At 55.5% G+C, this 15,403-nt stretch overlaps 6 protein-coding genes across 6 annotated transcripts; 3 read left to right on the top strand and 3 right to left on the bottom strand.

Annotated features, from left to right (window-relative positions):
- Window positions 1-307: 307 nt before the first annotated feature.
- Window positions 308-1,050, top strand: MFIFM68171_06078 (uncharacterized protein; the record flags this gene model as incomplete). The annotated part of the gene is made up of 2 exons (XM_071061498.1): window positions 308-545; window positions 680-1,050. The coding sequence occupies 2 exons, from the start codon at window positions 308-310 to the stop codon at window positions 1,048-1,050; spliced, it is 609 nt and encodes a 202-aa protein (XP_070917599.1).
- Window positions 1,051-1,164: 114 nt separating this feature from the next.
- Window positions 1,165-2,417, bottom strand: TRM7 (tRNA (uridine-2'-O-)-methyltransferase trm7; the record flags this gene model as incomplete). Its single annotated transcript, XM_071061499.1, has 2 exons — window positions 1,165-2,264; window positions 2,315-2,417. 2 exons carry the CDS (start codon window positions 2,415-2,417, stop codon window positions 1,165-1,167), a joined length of 1,203 nt encoding a protein of 400 aa, XP_070917600.1.
- Window positions 2,418-3,016: 599 nt separating this feature from the next.
- Window positions 3,017-5,352, top strand: MAK5 (ATP-dependent RNA helicase; the record flags this gene model as incomplete). The annotated part of the gene is made up of 2 exons (XM_071061500.1): window positions 3,017-3,250; window positions 3,307-5,352. The coding sequence occupies 2 exons, from the start codon at window positions 3,017-3,019 to the stop codon at window positions 5,350-5,352; spliced, it is 2,280 nt and encodes a 759-aa protein (XP_070917601.1).
- Window positions 5,353-6,021: 669 nt separating this feature from the next.
- Window positions 6,022-7,512, top strand: MFIFM68171_06081 (Carnosine N-methyltransferase; the record flags this gene model as incomplete). The annotated part of the gene is made up of 3 exons (XM_071061501.1): window positions 6,022-6,444; window positions 6,500-6,875; window positions 6,935-7,512. 3 exons carry the CDS (start codon window positions 6,022-6,024, stop codon window positions 7,510-7,512), a joined length of 1,377 nt encoding a protein of 458 aa, XP_070917602.1.
- Window positions 7,513-7,691: 179 nt separating this feature from the next.
- ZRT1_3 (high-affinity Zn(2+) transporter zrt1) lies at window positions 7,692-9,919 on the bottom strand (the record flags this gene model as incomplete). Its single annotated transcript, XM_071061502.1, has 9 exons — window positions 7,692-8,275; window positions 8,362-8,617; window positions 8,680-8,795; window positions 8,859-8,977; window positions 9,048-9,161; window positions 9,221-9,325; window positions 9,397-9,540; window positions 9,600-9,704; window positions 9,759-9,919. The coding sequence occupies 9 exons, from the start codon at window positions 9,917-9,919 to the stop codon at window positions 7,692-7,694; spliced, it is 1,704 nt and encodes a 567-aa protein (XP_070917603.1).
- A 3,795-nt stretch (window positions 9,920-13,714) lies between these two features.
- MFIFM68171_06083 (uncharacterized protein) lies at window positions 13,715-14,451 on the bottom strand (the record flags this gene model as incomplete). The annotated part of the gene is made up of 2 exons (XM_071061503.1): window positions 13,715-13,741; window positions 13,804-14,451. 2 exons carry the CDS (start codon window positions 14,449-14,451, stop codon window positions 13,715-13,717), a joined length of 675 nt encoding a protein of 224 aa, XP_070917604.1.
- Window positions 14,452-15,403: the final 952 nt, after the last annotated feature.

Below are 15,403 nucleotides of genomic sequence, written 5' to 3' on the forward strand. Positions count from 1 at the left end.
CTTTGTGTGTATTTGATTCAACGACAAGCGTGATACGACAACCCGCTCATTCTCGCAAGCTTGACACCTCCCGATTGCCAAGACATGGCACGGTTTAACGCTACCGAGGACCAGAATGAGTCACCGCGAATCGGCGCGCAAAACTAGCTTAGTATTGTCGATTCGTCATCTAAAGGGCGTCGACGCAAGTAGAGGCATAAAAGACCTCTTAATTCCTTCCACCTGCTTGTCTTGAATGCCGATCCTACAGGTTTGACGGCCTCGGAACTGTCCAGTCACACATCCACCTCCAACACAAAAAGCCAAGATGCCCCCTGAAGACGAACTCCGGGTCTGGACGCGCCAGGTAGACAAACTCACCTACACTTGCTCAACCGACCCGCGCCTCATCCAGCTGGGCGCCGTGAATGCCGCCTTCAGCTCCGATATGGTCTACTGGGCCAAGCCGCTGGCCCCGGAGGCCCTGAAACGCTGCATTGAGCAGTCGCTGTGTTTCGGACTCTACGTCCAAGAGGAGGGAGAGCAAACGCACGTTGACGACGCAGGTCCGTTCGCGTTTCCCGACCAATCAACAATAAAATCACTCTCACCTCCCCTCACCACTCACTCACTCACTCACTCACTCACTCACTCACTCACTCAGTCGCTCACTCACTCACACAAATACATGCACGCACAGCCTCCCTCACCAACCCCACCCCCACGCAAAAAATGGTCGGCCTCGCCCGGCTGGTCACCGACTACGTCACCTTTGGCTACCTCACAGACGTGTACATACTCGACGCCCACCAGGGCAAGGGGCTGGGCCGGTGGATGATGGGGTGCTTGGACGAGGTGCTGGCGTCGTGGCCGAGCCTGCGGCGGTGCGTGCTCTTCACGCGCGACGCCGCCGCCGTCCGGCTGTACGCCGAGACGCTTGGCATGGCCGACGTGCGCGAGACGCCCTCCGCGGGCCTGTTCCTTTTGGAGCGGCACGCGGCCATGGTGCAGGGGAGGGCGTATAAGGCACGGGGACGGGGAGAGACGGAGAGGGATGAAGGTGGGAGGTAGTGCGCTTTTGGAAAAGAATTATTTTATTTTTATTTTTATTTTTATTTTTATTTTTTTTTTTTTTTTTTTTTTTTTGGAACGAGTAGATATAGATTGTTTATTCTGTTTAGCGTGTCATTTCCCAAGCGGCTTGCCGTATGCGCCGCCGTTTGCCCGCCTGAGCTCGATGGCGCGTTTGTACGGCGGCGCTGTGGGCGGCTGGATTGGGTCGAGCGAGACGTGGTTGTCTGGGAGCTTGTATGAGGCGTCCGAGTCGAACGCGGAGAGGTCGCCGCAGGCAACGAAGGGGGCGATCCATCGGGTGTCTTTATCCTGTGGCCCAACGGATAGATCTTCCACCTCGACTCCGCAGATGCCATCCTCGTCACGGCTTTCCACTCGCTCAGGAGTAGAGTTCCAAGCGCCGGTCACGGGGTTTTGCATTAATACTGGAGCAATGGCCGGCAACACAGCGTTCCTGTTCTCAAGCATCTTGGGCAACCGGCTGCCGACACCCAACGGCTCCTCAAGGCTGGCCTTGAATCCCTCGGGGGGTTGGAAGTTGATGCAAACGATAAACGCCTCCACGCTGCTCGCCCGCGATGAGCGGGGCTTCGCAACGTAAACCTTCTCGAAGAAAATCTTAAGCTGGGCGTAGAGCAGATCCACGTTGCGACCCCTGAAAATCTTGGCAACGAACTTGCCGCCGGGCTTCAGCACGCACAGGGCGAGGTTGAGGGCGGCAAACAGCAGCTGTGATTGCACGTAGATGTCGAGGTCGTGGAGACCTGTGACATCAGGAGCGCCATCACTCAGGACCAAGTCCACGGGATGCGAGGCTTGTTGATTCATAGTGTCGGGGTCATAGTCAGGATCCAGCGCCTTCAGGAGAAGAGGGACCGTGGCGGGATGTGTGATGTCTGCTCGGAGGGTGATAATGCCGGGAAGAGGGCTGATTGGCTGCAGGTCGATGGACACGATCTTGACATCCCTCTCGGGCTTGCGCCCCTCGGTGGCCGACGGTTTGTTTTCCGTCACTGACTTCTCCCGGTCAGAGCCCACATCCAAGGGAACAACCTTGAGCATGTGTTGCCGGAACTTGGCTTCCCGGTCTTGCCACGCACAACGGCCAAACTTCTCCCCCTTGATGAGTACCCTGGATAAGACCTGAGACCAACTTCCAGGGGCAGCACAGAGATCCACGACTCGAGTGACATTTTCAAATAGATTAAACTCTGGCACGGCGTCAGTGAAGAGTACGGAGCGTAATGTCGGTCTTGCTTACCCTCGTCAAGCTGAAGCAGCTTAAATGCGCTTCTTGCCCGCCATCCCTGTTCTTTCGCAAGCCTATAGTAGGCGTCGCGCTTGTCTTTGGATGATTTTCCCATGTCGTTGACCTAGTGGTCGAAGCGAACGGAGAGGCCCCGCGATTCCTCTCGCCAGAACTTCGCTCACGGATTTGAAAAGAGTCGACTTCTAACAGGCTTTCTACACAGTCTGTGTCTTTAGTGCAAATTTTCCTCCCACTCAAGGTGAGTGTCCAGCCGGTATTCTTGAGGTGTTCAATAGGGGAAGACTAATCTGAGGGGCCAAAAGCCCGACGTTTTCAGTTGATGGCGGGGCAAGTGTAAATACGGTAAAATAACCAGCTTTTTCGGGCAGGCGGTGAATTGATAAGGGTTAGGGTTCCCAAGGACGACCGAAGCGCAAATGCTAGGACAAACAACGGTCATGGGTAGATTTTCTAAGATTTATTTTGATAGTCCCTAGACGTCGAGGTTTCTCTATCAGAAGTATTATTTTACAGATATTTCTACGGTCCTCATCAGTTTAAAGTTGTGCTTGTCGTGATACCTTAAACGACAGTAGTCAGAAAGTGGGCCCAAAATTTCGTCGGCTGGTACACTACCCGACTTCACTGCGATTTTTCATTCCTGCGAGTGAGAGCTGTTCTTTCACACTCTGCAATTGGCCCGAATATCTCAACATGGGAAACGAAAAGAAGCGCAAACGGGCAGAGGGGCAGAGCAGGCGCTCCAAGGCGCTGAACACAAATTCCAAGCGTCAAAAAACAAATGTCACGAAGCGTGTCACGAGCGTGGATTCGTTAGCATGGAAATCGGTCGATGTACCCGAGATGTTTGACGATGCCGAGGGTTTCTACGGCTTGGAAGAGGTCGAAGGGGTTGATATTGTGCGAGAAGGCAACACTGTGAAATTTGTGAGTATTCCGTACGGCTCAGCCTGGCCTGTACCCATGCTCACAGCCAGTCTTAGGTCGCTGCTGCTACTGCTGTTGTCGATGAGAGCGACGAGTTCCAAGGGTTCGATGACGCCCCAGGCGCAGATGAAGCTGTCACTAAGAACCAACCTTCAACCCCAGCACCCGCATCTGGAAAGAAGGAGCCCAAAGCGCAAGACAAGGACGCCAAAGCTACGAGGAAGGAGAAGAAAATCCCAAAGAGCCAGCAGCCCAAGGCCGACTCCGAATTGGAAGCAAATGTCTTCGCCCGGGCCGCCAACATAGCTGACGCTGACGACGACGCCGAGGATGATGACATTGACATGTCGGAATGGGTACCGTTGAGTCTCTCGCCGCCGATGCTGTCGGCAATTGCCCGTCTAAAGTTCCCCAAGCCGACGGCTATCCAAGCGCGAGCCATACCTGAAATCATCAGTGGCCGCGATGTGATCGGGAAAGCAGCCACCGGTTCGGGGAAAACATTAGCATTTGGAATACCTATCGTGGAAAGTTGGCTGGCGAGGGTGGTGGCCGGCAACGAAGCAGGTGGAAAGAAGCAGCCGATTGCCTTGATTCTATCCCCTACCAGGGAACTTGCCCATCAGATCACTGATCATCTCAAGCAACTTTGTTCCGGGCTCACCACCTCCCCCTACGTATGTTCAGTAACTGGCGGCCTGGCAGTGCAAAAGCAGCAGAGGCAGCTGGAGAAAGCCGACATCGTCATCGGAACGCCGGGGAGATTGTGGGAGGTGATGAGCACAAGCAATTCCGTACTCGCGGCAATGAGGGCCATCGACTTTCTCGTTGTAGATGAGGCAGACAGGCTACTCAAGGATGGCCATTTCAAGGAAGCGGAGGAGATAATCAAGGCCCTGGACCGAACCGCCCCGGGAGAAGAGGATGACGACGGCTCAGACGATGAGAAGCCACGGCGTCACCGACAAACCTTAGTCTTCTCGGCCACCTTTAACAAAGCACTACAGCAAAAGTTAGCTGGCAAGGCCCGCTACAACCTGATGGGCGAAGCCGAATCCCTCGAATATCTCCTCAAGAAGCTCAACTTCCGCGAAGCCCGTCCCAAGTTCATCGACACTAACCCGGTCTCGCAAATGGCCGAGAACTTGAAGGAAGGCATCATCCACTGCGGTGACCTTGAGAAGGACCTCTACCTCTACGCCGTGCTTCTCCTGCAATCAACGCGCCGCGCGCTAGTCTTTACGAACTCGATCAACACTGTCCGCCGTCTAACCCCGTTCCTCCAGAACCTTAACCTCCCCGCCTTCGCCCTGCACTCGGACATGGAGCAAAAAGCCCGTCTCCGCTCCATCGAGCGCTTCAAAGCGGACAACAACAACAACAACAACAACAACGGCGGCAGCGGCGGCAGCGGCGGCAGCGGCGACAACCGGGCCTCGTCCATCCTCATCGCGACCGACGTGGCAGCCCGCGGCCTCGACATCCCGAACATCGACCTCGTGATCCACTACCACGTCCCGCGCTCAGCAGACGACTACGTGCACCGGTCCGGGCGCACCGCCCGCGCCATGAACTCGGGGGTCTCGATCCTCCTCTGCGGGCCCAAAGAGGCGGTGCCCACCCAGCGGCTCATTGCCAAGGTCCATGCCGCGGCGGCGGCGGCGTCGACCAAGTCCTCCAAACTCGCCCATGCCGGCGTCGAAACGATCGATATCGACCGGCGCCTGGTCTCGTGCCTCCGTCCGCGGGTCACCCTCTCCAAAAAGATCACGGAAACCGCGCTGGCGAAGGAGAAGGGCGCAAAGGACGACGACTGGATGAAGCAAGCGGCCGAGGAGCTAGGGGTGGACTATGATCCGGAAGAGCTGGAGCAGGTGGGGTCGTGGAAGGGAAGGGGCAGCGGGCGCAAGCAGAAGGAGAGGGAGGCGAGGGAGGTGACCAAGGCCGAGATGAAGCAGTGGCGGTGGGAGCTGAAGGAGCTGTTGAGTCGGCGGGTGAATACGGGGGTGAGCGAGAAATACCTCGGTGGCGTGGACGTGGATGCTTTGCTTAGAGGTGCTAGGGGGGAGTTCTTGGGGCAGGTTGAGGGGTTGGGGCTCTGAGGGATCGAGTGTGATTTGAGGATATGTGGGAGAATGAAGGGCGTTATTTGCATAGTATAGATGGAAGTGATGCGCATTGAGTATATTCAATGTTGCAGCAACCGTGGTGAAAGCGGTACTTTGCACAGGTACTGTACTGCCCAGTTCATGGATAGCTCACCCGAACTGAGTCGCTTGAGTGGTTCTGGCAGCTACGTTTCCAGCAATTGATTCAAGAACCTGCGGCTTTCACGCTGGCGAGATAGCACATGTGGTTGCTCCATTACCACCAAAGCCACGCCTCCTGCTGCACAGGATTTTTGCTTCTACACTGTTCTTCTCATTTCCGAACCGGAGAACGGGCCATTACTACGTACAAGGGGCTGAGGACGCAGTCCCCTACTACGTAGGGCAAAGACAGTTGCAAGCTGAGGGCCTTTGATGGTAACACCGCAGGAAACCCCCCGGTCAAAGCTGCATCCATCATGCGCATGAGTGCTTGGCATCAATAACCCCCCCGCGCAGCTCGCTTCCTCCCGCCATCAAGGTTCTCGCGGTCCTCCTCGTCAGCCTCGGCTTCACGGAATGGCAATCGGCGACTGCGCAAGGCACAGCACCGAGTGCCTCACCTCATGACCACCGCAAAGAGCAGCGTCTCTTCCGGCACCCGCCAATCGTCTATCCGGTATGATGTGGAGAGCAGTCTGGTTGTCGGGTGCTATCCTCTGGCTCTGCGGCCGAGGATTAGGTGATGCGTCCTCACAGCTAAATCAAGCTGTAGGCGTCGACGCCGCCGCCAACAAACTCTGGCCAGATAGTTCACTCGACTCCGAACTCAATGCTGACGGAGCTCCTGCTTTATTCGAAGTGCACCAAGTGGTCGTAACAGTCGAGGAAGCCGAGTTGGCAAACCCGGAAACGGAACGTCATCTCAGAGAGAAGGAGAGGCTGCTCCAGAGAATGAGCAGGAAGCACGGCAAATGGAACGAGCACCACCCTCGCCATCGCCTTCTTGAAGCCCTCCGTGGATTCTCTCACTATGCTCAAACCAACCAGCAGGAGCTGGACCGATTAAAAGGCTTGTATAGCCACGTTTCCAAGAAGCAGAAAGCCGTCAGTATCACCAGTAATCACACCTACAGAGGCATTGACTAACCCAGCCCAACAGTTGCTCGAGCGTGAAGTCCAGTACAGCAAGAAGTTCGCAGATATCGCCGAGCTCTTGGCGAGAAACCAAGATATCTGCCACGACATTGTGCAGAATGCCCTTGAGTTCTACCAGGTTGACCGGCACGAGCTAGACGAGCATACCCAGCAGATGAACGCAGCCGGCCGGGGAGCCGAGAGGATCAGCGTCTCCCAGGCACTGAAGCATTTTGTCCGGGACTGGGCTGTTTCCGGGGCCAACGAGCGAGACGCAGCCTTCCCATGCATTACGAAGGCTTTAACGGCATTATTTCCGGAAGCCGGACAGGAGCTTGTGAGAGTGGTCCTACCTGGCGCCGGCGTTGGACGACTGGGTCATGAGATTGCACAGCTCAAAGGTAAGTCTCCTCCCAAGTCCCCAAGTCCCCTGACCGTCCACTGAACGTTGTGGCCCCAGGATTCGAGGTCACAAACAACGAATGGTCCATGTACCAGAACGTCGCGTACCGATTTCTCGAGCGCCACGGCCGTCGGGACGCGCACACCATTTACCCCTTTGTGGACTCGTGGTCTCACCACCGGTCGACGGCCGACATGATGCGCCCCATTTCCTTCCCCGAAGCCCGCGTCAATGCCAGCCGAGTCGTGCTCGTCGAGGGCGACTTCACAACCGTTTTCCACGACGACGCGGCCGCCTTCGATGCCGTGGTGACGCACTTCTTCATCGACACGGCGCGCAACCTCATGAGCTACTTCGACACCATCTATCGGATTCTCAAGCCGGGCGGATATTGGGTCAACTTTGGCCCGCTGCTCTATGGCACCGGGCCGTTCGTGCAGCTATCCCTGGAGGAGATTGTTGTCGTGGCTGAGGCGATGGGTTTTGAGTTCATTGAGGTGCCCGAGGGGTGTGGCGAGGTGATTCTCCCGGGCAAGGCTGTCCGCGGACTTGAGGCAGTATATGGCTTTGATGAGAGGGCGTTGACCAAGAATGCCTACAATGCGCAGTTCTGGGTCGCGCGGCGTCGTCATTAGGCTTGTACCGTAGTAAATAGACCATTTCTATGAGATCTTAAGTCCGTTGACCAGCTATTCACTCCGCGAAAGTACTACCATTAGCACCAACGATACGAGTGTATTTCCCATTGACCTAATCCACTCCATTTCCCTCTAACCGCCGCATTCACTCCGCAATCCCCCGTAACTCCTCCTCTTTAAGCCCACTTCCCCAGCACGCTCATCACCACCATACCAGCAACCAACCCCCCCAGTCCCAGGAGCGTATCACCAAGCCCCGCATCGCTCAGCGCGCCGCCATGAGTCCAGTCGGCCGCCCACATCTCCACCACGCCAACCCAGAGGAGTATGCCCGCCGAGAAGGCATCCAGCACGCCAATCGCCACGATCGTCTGGGGGTCGTTCCCGTTGAACTGGTTCAAGACGCCAATGCCGATGGCCATGCCGACGGGGGTGACGAGGGCGAACGCGGCGCCGAGGGCGAGCTTCTTGGCCAGGGACACGTGGAAGTAGGTCGAGCCCTCCAACACGGGGAGGTTCGCAGTAGTGCCATCGGGGTTGTTGGTCTTTTCCTGCGAGTCGTTCGGGGAGGGCGCAGCGCGGTGCAGGCCGTGGCCGTGGCCGTGGTGCCCTTGCATGAGTATGCCCGAGATGGGGCGCGTCCCGAGGTCGGCGATGCGGCTGCCCAGGGCTAACCCTTCGAACATTTGGTGGAAGAGGATGACCACGAAGAGGGTGAGGAAGAAGCTGTCGCCGGCTACTACGAGGGTAACGCCGATAACTGTTTTCGTGAGGGGGGGGTAGGTTGTTAGTAGGTAGTACTAAAAGAATATGGTGTGGCTGGGCAGGGCTTAAGGGGGTTTTTACTCATGGAGTGGAATATGATGCCGGCTTCCATGACGTATACGCTGACTGTTTCGAGTCTCTCGGCTACCTTCTCCGGCGACGTCTCGGCGCCATGGGTCTCCTTCTTGCGAGCCTGCCACTTGACCAGGCGGTAGCCGAGATATTCGATGAGAAATGAGATGAAGAGGCCGGCCATCACGATGGAAGCTGTGACGGCTTCGTACTGGAGCTCTCCGAGACACTCATTACCGAACATCAATTCCGCGTGCGTAAACAGCTGTTGGATGAGTGTGTAATTAGCCGTCTGAAATCACCCTCTTGCGGCCGGTGCTTACCTACATGCACAAGACTCGTTGACAGAATGACGCCGGTGCCGAATTGCTTGATAACCATCAGTGCCGTGGTGTTTACTTTTGAGGTTAGGAGCTTGGAGAGGATCATAGGAGCAAAGACGCCTGTTCCGAGAATGTGTTCGTTAGCCCATGAATCATGCAATCATTCAGTGCGTGCGGACATACCAATAGCACTCGTGACCAGAATCACGAACAAAAGGCCAATTCTGAGAGGCACGTTGTAATTGCGGTCCGTTCGTTCGCAGCTCCGCGGGCCATCTTCTCCGCCAGCACCGACGCAGTGTCTTATCAGGACGTTAGCTAACAAGCGTAGATCAAGACGCGGAAGACCGTAGAGGTTGAGGAGGGCCATACTCAACACCGGCGTGGAAGTGGCAGTTTTCCCCTGCCGGTTCGTTTGCGCCTCCTTCATCTTCCTCCGAAGCGAGCTGGATCTGGACGTCGTCTCCCGATGGTGAGAGGCAGAAGCTAAACCGAAGACATTGGTCAGTGTCGGGCCTGTGTCCGAGCGACGTGAGTGCGCCTACGTGTCTGAGCCGTGGCTGTGGCAACTGGTGTACTGGGGCGGGAGATCCGACGTTGCTGTCACGGTTGTGTCGACTCGATACTCGGTCGCGTCCGCCCAGCAGTACCTGTGAGGTCGGAAATGGATCATGTCAGCCTGCGTATAAGTCCCAGCTCTTCTATCGGACAGGGCACTAACACGTCAGTCTCGTGCATGTGGCAGTCGGTAACGGCGGTGATACTTGTGCTCGCCGCAGTCGGGGCTGGTGTGGTTGCTGGGCCGTCATCAGTAGCATCGGCCGCGACAACTTGAACCTCGCCGCCATTGGGGTTCATGCACCACCTGAGCAAGAACCGTTAGGAAAATGGCTTGAAGCGGCGTCGAGAGCGGGTTGGACTTGCGTTTCCGTGGCATGAGCATGGCAGTCTGTGTACGAACTTGGTAGGTCGGAAGTTGCGGTTCCCGTGGCCAGGATGCGGTATTCTGTAGGGCCCACCATGCAGTACCTGAGGCAGGATGTCACTAAATTGCCGTGTTATTCTCCCAAGGCAGACACTTACTGGACGGTCTCGTGCATGTGGCATGCGCTAACCGCCGTGATCGATGGACTTGCCTGCCTCCGCTCCGCAGGGCTTGGGGCAGCCGTCCCGGAGACTCCAGCAGCGGCCAGTGAGATGGCGAAGGGCAAGCCATGGCAGAGCCAAACCCACGTGGGAGCCATGATAATGCGGATTTAATGTCCGATGTTCGCGGACGGGTGTCGGTGGAAGCGCTCTTTTGCCAGAACCAAGGCTGGAACGGCGGGTCGGGGACTCAGAATCTGTATTATAATGTATCAGCGGCGAACTCACACATTGTACGCTAAGATGGGTATTTATCAAGCCAGCTCGGCGTGTGATAAATGTCATGGCACACTAGCACGCTTGCCTTGAAGCAGGGTACCTTGGCTTGCAACAGTGGACCTTGATGGGCATGCATGCTTGTTCAGCTTGGTCTTGGGCATAATACCGAAAGAGGCCACCGAGTTCACAAAATCAGCAGACCACCAAGGCCGCTCAAGATTGAGCACCGATTCTTCTCCAGGCAACGCATAGCGCTGGGCTACGCATTCCGCTCGCCCCCCACACGTGCTGCTGGATGGAACCCTGTGCGGCCAAGGGGGAGGGTACGAGAGGGAGGGAGCGAGAGGGAGGTTGAGAGAGAACCTTGATGGCCACGGCCTCGGCAGCGGCCCGTTCATATAGCATAAGGAAGGAAGGAAGCGGCCAGAAGAAAAAGACAGGGTTCTCTGTAATGATGCTGCTGTTTGCCAATATTTTCTGCCCGAAGCTGGAAATATCCCCGTCAATGAGCACAGGCCCTGGAGTGCCAGCACGAATCTTCTCAACTTCACCCCCACTCATCACCACTTACACAGAGCTAACGTGATGGCAACCGCCCGGCGATTATTCCCTACGCCATACTATTGCCGGCGCTAGGATTTGAACGACACGATAGAGACAGATACGCACTTGATCTCAGGCGATGGCAGCATATCATTTTTACTAGTCTTTTTTAAAGCGGCGCAGCCAGGAGGCTTCACGATCCATACAGGACGCCGCACTCCCAGCCGCTTAAAACCCGGAGTTGAGAAGGGAACTTTCGGACGGGCCCCACTCACCCTCAACATTAAAAACCCGGTATTGATACCTCCTGGATGATAAATAGAGGGCTCGGGACCATACAGCTCGGATCGAGTGCTTCACATCACACGCATTTCGGATTCCCATAATTGTAAGGAGTAATTTCTCACCTATTTACCTTGGCCACACTTTGCTGTATATATTGTGGAAATGCAAGGCGCCCCAGAATTTCCATCATACCCAGCATTGTCCATTACAACTTATAAAGTAGTGCTTTCAGTAGTAGAATTGTCATAACACTGACAATTTAAACATCACACAGCCCCCAGTGGGTTATTTAAACGTCCACCAACCCAACAAATAAGCGGAAAACAAGCCCAGCCTCTTACCACTCATCCTCCCAGAGCCCCTAGGAAACAACCTACAACCACCTCCCAAAAACACCAACAACAGCCTCCGACCCCTGCGCAGCATCCAACCGAGAAGCAACAGACGCACCCGTCACAACAACACCAACGGCGCAGAAGTAACCGACGAGCCGAAATCAGTCGGCGGCTCCAGCATGCCGGCAGGCAACACTAGTGGCTTCCATGCGACTTGAGTTTGTCTGTATCTGAAGCCCGAGCACGGTTTTTGTGTCTAGGCAGTAGCAATGATCTACGTGATGTCGACAAGCGTTCCAGGCCATCGTGGTGATACGGGAGTTGCTCGAGGCACTACGAGTAGGAGCTGCGGTTGGCAAGAAAGGCTCACCGTGCCCTCGGACGCGAACATTCCATCGAGAACGAACCGAGGCAGACAACATGCGGTGGTCGTCATGCGGCGTACACAGAAATCCCGTCAGGGGGAAACGGCGCACACGGGATTACAGTAGCTACGATGGCCGTCATGGAGAAGCTGGCGCTCGTCAAAGCCTCTCAGTTTAGTAACGCGCCACGTCTAGCCGGTCACCCCCACCCTTTCACCAGTAGCCGTCGTGGTGGAGATAGAGATGCTAACGCCCGAGAACGGCACGCTTGAGGTCGAGTAGGCGCTGGCCACGGAACTCGCAAAACCTGCATCTTTTTTCACAGTGATATCTAGTTCCAGTGATGCACATCAAATGGATGGTAGAGGCTATTCTTCGTGGAAGAACGACGGCCTGTCTTGCCTAGCACAGGGCAGCGGCAAGCAGCAATGGCATGGCCATTCTCATGCCAAGAGATTCTAGTTGTTCACTCGAGGACTTCGACATAGGAGATCAGATTTGAGCTGCGATATCCATTTACGCAACCATGATAGAGCAAAGGAGAGCTACTAACAATCCGGCTCAGGCCCTCAGCTGGGCCGCAGACTTGTTTACGAGTGTCCTGAACAGCAGATTACCGGCCATTGCTCAACTGGTGTCCTGTCACTGCGGTCACCATGTAAGTGGTCAATGATCAGCCTTTCGTACTTGAAAGCAGATGAAGTTTACATAGTCATGATGGGCCGTACCTCGGCCTCGGTTGCTTCGCCCGTCGATTGGTCCCCCGCGTGGAAATGGTACCCTCTTGTCCGCATCGCATGCGGCCAAGACACAGCTAACATGGTTTAATGTTGTGATATTAAATGAAATATTGATTGTCGAAGACGTTGCTAGTGAGACGTTAGGGTTCCATTTTCCGCCTGTGGTAGAACAGCCATCAAGGTCCTCCCTCCTTCGACTCCCCTACACCAATCACCGCTTCGAATATTGGTCCAGACGGATGGATGACCTCGCAGTGCTGCCCTCTTTGCGGTCAGCCACCAACTGTGATCGTGACGTCCTGGCATGGTGGCGCTCGGGCTTTGACTCTGCACGCATCAGAAGGGGCATAGAACTATCTGCTTGTAGGAGGCATCCAAGTAGATAGGAGCACTAAAATCACAATATTGTTATGTAGTAGTAACAGCAGGAGTCGTTTCCACGAGAAATGATAAAAGGGCTGTTGTCTGTCCCTGGGGATGAGGGGGGTGAGCGGTAGACCATTCTCCATCCCACTCCTCCAACCGAACCATTCACCACTGAATCCACGATGAAGTTGGTTGCGAACCTTCTCCTCACTGCCGTGGGGCTTGCTCTTCATGTCTCTGCCGTTCCCGGACGACAGGGCGCCGGTCTTCTGGCAAAACGCGACTGTGTAGCTGCCTTTGGCTCTCTCGTTCTTGACGGGCCATGCACCGAGGGTTTTAACGAATGCGAGTTCTGCTGCCCAGGCCTTTTCGATGCAGCGGCCCAACCCGGCGCCGGTGAATGTCACCTCGGGCATGCACCTTGCACGTATTGCGAATGCGGTCAACTCGAGTGGCATTGTGACGATCATGAGTAAATCGGCGACCAGGGGCTGCTGAGACCAAGGTCAGTTCAGAAGAGGAATGCCACTGCTCGAGAGCTAACTACAAGGGTCAGGTTCGGCATCCATGAATGACTCCTCGCTCTACAGTTTCCCCGATCATCCAGGTTCAACACGCTGTTTTGAGGGGGAGACGGACAAGGGGTTGAGACTAGCGGAGGTTATCAGGCTCTGTGCTATGTTGCATTCAGTTGACTACTAGTAGATGAGTCTTGCTAGTATGCCACGCCGAAGTCATCGTCTCTTCATAGCCCATGGTGATATATCCCATGCCCGATAATGTGCGTGAGAATATGGCAGTAATCCGTGTCCCTAGTAAAACATTACGGGCAGACATTGGACTACGCTTCCTGTCCCCGTGGTAAAGCCTCCATCCAGACTCATGAATCCCCAAGTCCCTGAAAGTCCTGCAAGTCCATGGTCCAGATCCGAGTTCACCAATCCAATTAATCCATCAATCGCCAACTTCCAAATATGCCGTGCTTGGCTGCCGTGCCTTTCAGATATGCTTCCAGCAAATGAACCAAGTCCTTCGCAAGCCTAGAACCTCGCAATCTCGACGGAAAACTGGAACCGCCGTCGCCGCCAGTGCTCGTGGCTATATGGAGTGTCTTGGCTGGCCCCGGTACCTGCCAGAAGTCCGAGTCACTCTGACTCTTGACCATGGCTCGGGAAGAGCGACTGAAGTCCTTTAGGCGGGTGAACACGGGTATTTGTGGGCGGGGTCGGTTGAGGTTGTCATGATGGCTGCAAATGCCGCCACAAAAGGCGCATGAGGCGCGAGCGGTTTGTTTCTTCCTCCGACGCTGCAGTTGGCGCTTCAGCTTCTTTTCTTGCTGTTTCGATTCCTTGGCCAACTCCTTTGGGGAGAGAGTCTGTCCCAGGCAGCTGGTGGCTGTGCCAAAAGTGTTTACCGAAGCAGCGGATACGGAGAAGGAGGAAGAGGCGTCGGGCAAGACTCCCCCGTCGTCTTGCTGCTGTGCGGAGTTTGTACGGGTTGCTGCTGTAAGTGTCTCCCACAGCGCCACGCCAACCTCTTCGCTGATCACGGGTACTCGGACGATTCGCTGACAAGCCCGTATGCCGTCGGCCCTTTCGAGGAAGCCGATGAATCGCAGCTCGTCTAGGGACATGTTGCAGTGGATCGAGAACGAGTCCCAGTGGTCCGGCCAGCCCTGTTGGGCAAAGTCTCTGATGAATTCTTGTGCCTCCCAAACAGCTATTGCCCGCGACTCCCCGACATCTTTCGGTTTAGAGTCCCGCTTCCGGGCAGCCATCTGGGGATTGGAGGCTGATCTTGCCATGGCAGGAAAAGTTGGAGATTATTGGGTAGAGCGAAGGAGTTGAAGAGGCGGAGAGAGGCGGGCAGTCTGCTCAAACCCAAAATATCACGGCAAAGAGACTCCTTAGGCCCGGTCATGGCGCTAATGGCTCAAACTTAAACGCAATATTGGCAGGAGGCAGTTTGACACCCGGTCCAAGCCGTTGCCAGCAGCGTGGTCTTGCTGTCTCATTTCGTCTTTGCAATTCTGTTTGGAAATTCCATGTTTGCAAAACCCACCTTCTTTTCCATATTCCATATGTGACCCCTCGTGAATTGCAGCGAGTTTCCGATGTTGATTGGAAGTGCATGTGGACACTCAGCTGAACACCAAGGCAGTAGCAAGTTGGGGATGGATCAAGCGCAGATTTCCATGCTCCCAACGCTTCACCGCCTAGAGAGCGCCCAATCGGCTTCGTTCCCACTGCTGTCTTCAGTTAGCACAAAGCACGGGTAGCTACCTGTACCCGTGGCCTTTTTTGGTCCATCTCAAATCACCGGCTAGGCTTTCCGATTTGCCTGTGGGTGCGCAAGGTACAGGGCGAGGCCTCACTGTCTGCGGTGTGTGCCGGCCGGGGAACTGAATTGTGCAGCCGCAAGGGCCCATGCGTAGAGACAATATGGCATACCTAGGGGCATGTAGACATTCCCCGCATTTGTAAACATCACAGTGTGCCCAGAGAAGGTGCAGCGCAAAGCCTCAAAGCCCGTTAAAGATACAATGTTACAGGTCGGAGATGTTGTGAACCGTATCACCTGTCAAAGTTTCCGGGGTTTAAGCTACTGCCTCGTACGGGGTTACGTGTTCGGCGCCGTGGTGAGACCCGTCACGACTTACACGGAGATGGTGTTGTTGTCGTGGCGCCCCGCCAAGACACCGATGGGCCGGGATTCTGGATTCGGGGATT

Source organism: Madurella fahalii (assembly GCF_045866475.1).
Source record: "Madurella fahalii IFM 68171 DNA, scaffold_3, whole genome shotgun sequence".
NCBI lineage: Eukaryota > Fungi > Ascomycota > Sordariomycetes > Sordariales > Madurella > Madurella fahalii.